This window comes from Apteryx rowi, unplaced genomic scaffold, assembly GCF_003343035.1.
Source record: "Apteryx rowi isolate R43461 unplaced genomic scaffold, aptRow1 scaffold_98, whole genome shotgun sequence".
NCBI lineage: Eukaryota > Metazoa > Chordata > Aves > Apterygiformes > Apterygidae > Apteryx > Apteryx rowi.
The window spans coordinates 1,483,032-1,489,949 of record NW_020451293.1 but is presented as its reverse complement, the minus strand read 5'-3'; the positions used below and the strand labels follow the sequence as shown (position 1 = coordinate 1,489,949).

Below are 6,918 nucleotides of genomic sequence, written 5' to 3'. Positions count from 1 at the left end.
GGCCAGCGCAGGTGTCGTCACTGATGGTGGTGTCGTCGCTGATGGTGGTGTTGCCTCTGCTCCCGGCTCCCTGGGGGCTTGTGGCTGCAGGATGGGCAGTGCCCAGACCCCTTTCCCCAGACAGGTCCCCATGGGCTGCAGCAGGGCCACGCCTGGCCAAAGCGAGCCCTGAGCGGCGCAGGGCTGGGTCAGCCCCCGCTCGGCAGCTGCGGCGAACGCAGGGAGGCCTCTCCGTGCCACAGCAGAGGCTGCAAGTCTCCTTGGGCCGCTTCTGGTGCCGGTGCGCAGCAAGTGGCGTGGAGCCTCCCCAGTCCCCTTCTCTGGCATCCTGGGGCCGAGCCCGAGGCAGCTGGAGGGCTGGCATCAGCCCAGGCGGCCTGCCCGGCCCGGGCCCCCCTCGCGCGCCAATGCCGCTTGCGCAGGCCTGGCGGCCTGCCCGGCCCAACAGGCACAGACGCCGACGGGCTGAGCGCAGGGGAGCAGGCCCCATGGCCTTGGGGGACGAGCCAAGCGGAGAGGTGGGCACGGGGTCCTGTGTGGGCACGGGAGCAGGGGATGCCACTGGGAAGAGCCCCATTTCTAGGGGCAGGGGGCCGGCAGGCAGGGGGTTCGCGTTGCCCACTGCCAGCGGCCGTCTTCCCACGCGCAGCTGGCAAGCAGCCTGCGGGCCATCAGCGCCCGCTACCAGGAGCTCAGCCAGTTCCCCACAGTGACCCACGCCGCCCTTGGGGCCGGGCATGCCACCTCTGCGGGGGGCCAGACATTCCCGCTCTACACCGGTGAGTCAGCCAGCTCGTGGGTCACTCCGTCGGCACGGCCGCCCGGTGCCAGGCTGCGTCGCGGTGGTGCCCGGGCCTTCCCGATGCCGGCCGTCCCAGCGCTCACGGCCCCTCTCCCCGCAGAGTGCAGCCAGCCGGACCTGGCCCGCCGGCGGCGCCTGCGCTTCAGCCGGCACTACAGCGTGCACCGCTCGCCCGGCAGCGCCGTCTCCGTCAGCCGGGCAGCTCTCAGCGCTGAGATCCACCACCAGTACGGCGCGGGGCGGCTTCGGGCTGGCTCCGGCACGGGGTGATGGGGGGCAGCGCAGCAAGCGGGCCGGTGCCGGTGGCGCACCGCTCACCACGGCCCTCCTGCCCCCTCGCAGGCTCCTCGGCCAGCTCTCGCCCACCRGGCAGCACCGTGCCATGCTCACCCGCTGCCCGGGCCTGGGCCATGAGCTGCTGGAGGTAACACGGGCCACCCCGTCCCCAGGCTTGCCAGAGCGGCTCAATGCCAGCGGGCGCCCTGGGCACGGTGCTGATGCCCACTTGGCCGCAGGTGTGGGGCAGCACCGGCCGCAGCTGCAGCGTGGACCTCACGGCGCTGGGGAAGCATGGAGAGGTCTATAAGGAAGGTAAGGTCTCTTCCCTAAATTTGCCCGCCCCAAAGCACAGGGTGCTGCAAGATGGGCCCGGCTGGTGGGGCCAGGCACCCGCCTGACCAGCACCTAGCTTTGCACACATAGTGCCAGACTTTGGCACCCTGGCACCCTCTCTCTGCGCCAGGCCCCTTTGCTTGCCTGGCTTGGTCCCACGCAGAGAAGCAGCTGCTCTACGTGGCCGAGAAGAGCCAACCCAGGCCACAGCCCCTCTTTTCCTGGGATGCTCCGGGAGCAGCCAGGCCGGCAGAGGAGGAAGAGGAGGAGAAGGTGGGGAGCACCCATGAATGTGTCATGCACTGTGTGGGGGGGCATGCTGTGCACTCTGTGAGCGTGCCATGCACCCCGTGAGTGTGCCACATGCCCCATGAGCGTGCCATGCACCCTGCAAGCGTGCCACATGGCCCGTGAGCAGGCCATGCACCCCATGAGCAGGCCGTGCACCCCATGAGCAGGCTGTGCACCCCATGAGCAGGCCATGCACCCCATGAGCAGGCCGTGCACCCTGCGAGCCTGCCATGCACCCCATGAGAATGCCACGCACCCCGCAGGCATGCCACATGTACCATGAGCGTGCCATGCACCCTGTGAGTGTGCCACATGCCCCATGAGCAGGCTGTGCACCCTGTGAGCATGCCGCATACCTTGTGAGCATGCCACGCAGGCCGTAAGCATGCCACACGCCTTGTGAGCAAGCCGTGCACCCCGCAAGCGTGCTGTGCACCCCATGAGCATGCCATGTGCCCTGTGAGCACACCATGCAGCCAACGAGCGTGCCGTGCACCCCATGAGGATACTGTGCACCAAACCCTGCGAGTCGGCACGCGGTGCTGGGCACCAACCCGGTGCACGTTGCAGGGTGAGCAGTTCCTGTACCACGAGGACTGGGGGGAGGCACTGAGCACCTGCAGCATGCCCGTCCTCTGCGTGCTGGACATCGAGGAGAGCAGCGTCACTGTGCTGGAGGGTGTCCCGGAGGACGTCTCCCCTGGGCAGGTCAGCACAGGGCCCCGGGGAGGAAAGCGGCTGGTGGCCGCCTGGGCATGGGAGCTGCGGGGTCGCCCCCAGGCTGAGACACGATCCTGGCTCCCGCACAGGCCCTGTGGTCCCCCGACGACAGCGGCGTGGTGTTCGTGGGCTGGTGGCACGCGCCCTTCCGGCTGGGGCTGAGCGCTTGCTCCAACAGGAGGTGGGTCCTGGCCCCAGCACCCCGCGCCATGCCCACGGTGGGGGGCTTTGGGCATGGCCGGGGCGCTTTGAGCTGACCTGCTCCTCCTCCCTAGGTCAGGAATTTTCTACTTGGACCTGTCCAACGGGCGCTGTGGTGAGCGATGGGGGCTGCAGGTTGGGGGACTGGGGACACTCTGGGTCCCCGACCGCCTGGGGGTCCCCATCGCCCTGACCCCTCCCCCCCGTGTCACCCCCACAGAGCTGCTGTCTGCGGAGCACCGCGCCGCCTGCTCCCCGCGGCTCAGCCCCGACGGCCGGCGCCTGCTGTACCTGGAGGGGGCTGTGGGGGGGCCCCACCGCCAGTGCCTGCAGCTGCGCATGGTGAGCCTGGCCCCGTGCAGGCGCCGGAGCCCTCCTGGCCGCCGGCACCGCTGCCCCATCCTGCCCCGAACGCTGCCCGTTGGTGCTGGGAACCAGCATGCCCTGTCACAACTGTTCCCAGTGCTCGGGGGGGGGGGGGGCAGGGGGCAGGAGGCCCCAAGCACCTTTCTGGCCCCAAAATATGCAGGTTCGACCTCAGTGTGGGCTGCAGCTGCAGAGCCCAATGTCCTCACACCATCCCAGCATGAGAGCTTGGGTGAGGCGGTGCCCCACAGTGCTCCAGCTTCATCCCCTCCCCCCCCCCCAGCCTCAGTTTCCCCCTGCGGGGTGCCCATCCCTGACTGCTGGCTCTCTCCAGATCACCTGGCACACGAGGCTGACAGCGACAGTGCTCGACGTGGTCCAGGAGCCCACAGATGGTGAGCGCTGCGCAGCAGTGAGCTGGGCCCCCCCCCGGCACTGGGTGCCCCCGGCTCACCAGCGCTCTGCCCCACTTGCAGCCTTCGCTGGGATCTACGCAGACGCGCTGCCACCGCAGTGCTGGGCAGCCGACAGCCGGCGAGCCCTGCTCAGCACCCCGCAGCGGAGCCGCACGGTGAGCAGGATGGGAGCCGGCAGAGCCAGTGGCCCTGGCCCAGCCCAGGCACCCCATGGCACGTGGCTCCCTGTGCTCCGCTTCCTCCCAGGACCTGCTGCTTGTGGACACGGAGGCGGCCACCGTGATGAACCTCACTGCAGGTACAAGGTCTCCTGCCCAGCTAGCTGGCACGCCTCGGTGAGCATCGCGAGCGTTGGCGTGCTCTCTCTTCCCAGGCTCGCCCGAAGGGTGCTGGGTGCTGCTCACCACCCAGTGGGACCTGCTCGTGGCCACCTGCTCGGCCCCACACCAGCCACCCAGCATGGTGAGCAGAGCCGCGGTCCAGCACGGTATGGCACRGCCAGGCGCAGCATGGCGTGGTACAGCCAAGCACAACGGTGGCGTGGCACAACATGGTCAGGGATGGCTCGGCAYGGGTGAGGTATGGCATGGCACGCCATGGCATGGCATGGCAAGCATCGCAAGGCACATCACAGCATGGCTGGCACAGCATGGCCAGTATGGCACAGCATGGTGTGGCACAGCATGGCCAGGAATGGTTCGGCATGGTATGGCACAACATGGCATGGCAGCATGGTGAGGCATAGCAGAGCATGGCCAGCACAGCATGGTATGGCACAACATGGCATGGCAGCATGTTGAGGCATAGCAGAGCATGGCCAGCACAGCATGGTATGGCACAACATGGCATGGCAGCATGTTGAGGCATAGCAGAGCATGGCCAGCACAGCATGGTATGGCACAACATGGCATGGCAGCATGTTGAGGCATAGCAGAGCATGGCCAGCACAGCATGGTTTGGCACAACATGGCATGGCAAGCATGTTGAGGCATAGCAGAGCATGGCCAGCACAGCATGGTATGGCATGGCACAGCATGGCCAGTATGCCACAGCATAGCGTGGCACAGCTCGGCGAGGGACAGCACAGCGTGGCCAGCACGGCATAGCATGGCACGGCACAGTGAGTGAGGCACGGCACATCGTGAGCAGGCATGGCACAGGGGGACACAGCATGGCTGGGCATGGCATGGCCAGGCTTGGCATGGCACAGCACTGCGTGGCATGGCCCCCTCTACCTGCACGGCTTGGCCACTGTGCAGCGCTATGGCTCTCCAACCTCTCCAGCCGGGGCAGGCACCGTGCAGCCGTGGCCCGTTCAGCGCCACCCACGGGACCGATTCCATCCCGCTGGTGTTAGCCAGATTCGCGATGGGCACGGCCCCCTCCAGTCTGTCCTGGTGCCACCCTGTGCCCCTCCCCAGGTGGTGGGGGTCCTGCCGCCAGCGGGCCAGGAGCTGACCCTCCGCTGGGTGCGTGCAGAGGATGCCCCGCCGGTGCCCGGCGTCTCCTGGAAAACCCTGACGGTCCAGGTGCCCTGCGGTGAGCAGAGCCCTCCTCCGTGCGGTGAGCGCCCGGGGAGACCCACGTGGCACCTCAGCTTGGCCTGGGTGCCGCGGGGGTGCGGGGGGGGGGGGCAGGCAGGGAACGAGCGGGCAAGGGGCTAGCCGACCGCAGCGCCGGGCACGGCCGGGGCTCAGTGCTCCGCCTTGCCGCAGGCACTCGGGCCTTCGAGGCCGTGCTGCTGAGCCCCCCGGCCGGCGCGGCGCTGCACCCCTTAGTCGTGTGCCCCCACGGTGAGTAAGCGCCCGCCAGGGCCGGCAGGACGGCAGGAGGCAGCCCCCCRCCTGACGCCGTCCCGCCGGCCCCAGGTGGCCCCCACTCCGTCTTCGATGCCCGGTGGCGCCCGACCACGGCCGCGCTGTGCCAGCTGGGCTTCGCCGTGCTCATGGGTGAGCACCGCTGGGGCGGGAGGCGCAGCRCGGCAGCAGCGCGGTGCTGCCCTCCCCGCGCCCGGCGGCTCTCCTGCGGGGAAGGCCTGGGTGCTGCCGCGGGCACCCCGTCGGCAGGGCAGGGCTCGCCCTTCCCGCCCCGCCACGGCGCCTGTCCCCGCAGTGAACTACCGCGGCTCCCTGGGCTTCGGCCAGGCCGGCATCGACTCGCTGCTCTCCCGCGTGGGCGAGCAGGACGTGACGGACACGCAGGTGAGGGCGGGCGCGGGGCCGGCCGGGGGCACCGGGGCGGCGCGGCGCGCTGACGGCAGCGTGCCCCGTGCCCGCAGCTGGCGGCGGAGCGAGCGCTGGAGAGCGAGCCCCTGGACCGGCGCCRCGTGGCCCTGCTGGGCGGCTCCCACGGCGCCTTCATTGCCCTCCACTTGCTCGCCCGCCACCCGGAGCGCTACCAGGCCTGCGCCGTCCGCAGCCCCGTCACCAACCTGGCCACCTTGCTGGGCACCTCCGACATCCCCGACTGGTGAGGCCCCCCCCAGCCCCCCCCGCGCAGCGCTGGGCCCGCCCGGCCCCCGGTGCCTGCTGACGGCCCCATCCCGCAGGCGCTACGCGGCCCTGGGCCTGCCCTACTCCTTCGAGCGGGTGCCCCGCGCTGAGGACCTGGCTGCCATGCTGCTGCGCTCGCCCATTGCGCAGGCGCCCCGGGTAAGGCGGTGGCGGGCAGGGAGGGAGGCTGGGCGCCGGGTGCRGGGCGCCCGTGCCAGCTGCGGGCTCTGTGCCGCAGGTGCAGGCGCCGGTGCTGCTGTGTGTTGGCGCGAGGGACCGGCGCGTGTGCCCCACGCAGGCGCTGGAGTTTTACCGGGTGCTGCGAGCCAGGGGCRTCCCCGTGCGGTGAGCGCGGCACAGGGGCTGCCCAACGTGGGGCACCCCAGGAGACCGGCRGGTGCCCGGGGGGTGCCAGGCTGATCCCGTTCCCTCCCGCTGGCAGCCTGCTCTGGTACCCGGAGGGAAACCACGCGCTGTCTGGCGTGGAGACGGAGGCTGACGTCTTCGGGAACTGTGCCCGCTGGATCATCCGACACCTGGGGCAGCCCTGCCGGGCCGCTCCGGGCCAGCACAGCCCCTAGCGCCAGCAGTGGCGCAGCTGTGCTGGCTGCCGGCGTGACCCCGCGGGCCACAGGGATGGCACTGGGAGCTGGCGAGGATGGAGCGGGCATAGCCGAGGGGCAGGATGGGGACATGGATTAGGCACAGCTCTAAATAAATGGGTGAGACCCTGTGCAGTGCTGCCCACCCTGCGCTCCCAGACACCGGGGCACCCAGTGGATGGCACAGGGCGATGCTGGCCTCCTGTCTGCCTGCTGGGGCAGGGCCAGCTCACATCCCTCACCTGTCCGGAGAGCCACCAGGGCACCATCTCCTGCACCCCAGGGCAATGGGTGTCCCGGCCTYGCTCCAAACACAGTCACAGGCTGGACACTTCTCCCTTTATTCTGCCTGGGGATGGTGGGCAGGAACATGCCACCTCCAGGGCAAAGCGAGCAGGGATGTGCCCCCCCCCCCC

At 70.0% G+C, this 6,918-nt stretch overlaps 1 protein-coding gene across 1 annotated transcript; it reads left to right on the top strand.

Moving 5' to 3' along the window:
- The first annotated feature begins 488 nt into the window (after positions 1–488).
- LOC112960600 (acylamino-acid-releasing enzyme-like) lies at positions 489–6,481 on the top strand. The gene is made up of 22 exons (XM_026055034.1): positions 489–518; positions 650–779; positions 903–1,029; positions 1,145–1,226; positions 1,318–1,393; positions 1,545–1,687; positions 2,276–2,413; positions 2,515–2,606; positions 2,701–2,741; positions 2,847–2,968; positions 3,327–3,396; positions 3,469–3,563; positions 3,655–3,706; positions 3,782–3,870; positions 4,830–4,971; positions 5,124–5,201; positions 5,277–5,357; positions 5,521–5,609; positions 5,687–5,877; positions 5,957–6,059; positions 6,139–6,245; positions 6,343–6,481. Exons 1-22 carry the CDS (start codon positions 489–491, stop codon positions 6,479–6,481), a joined length of 2,217 nt encoding a protein of 738 aa, XP_025910819.1.
- Positions 6,482–6,918: the final 437 nt, after the last annotated feature.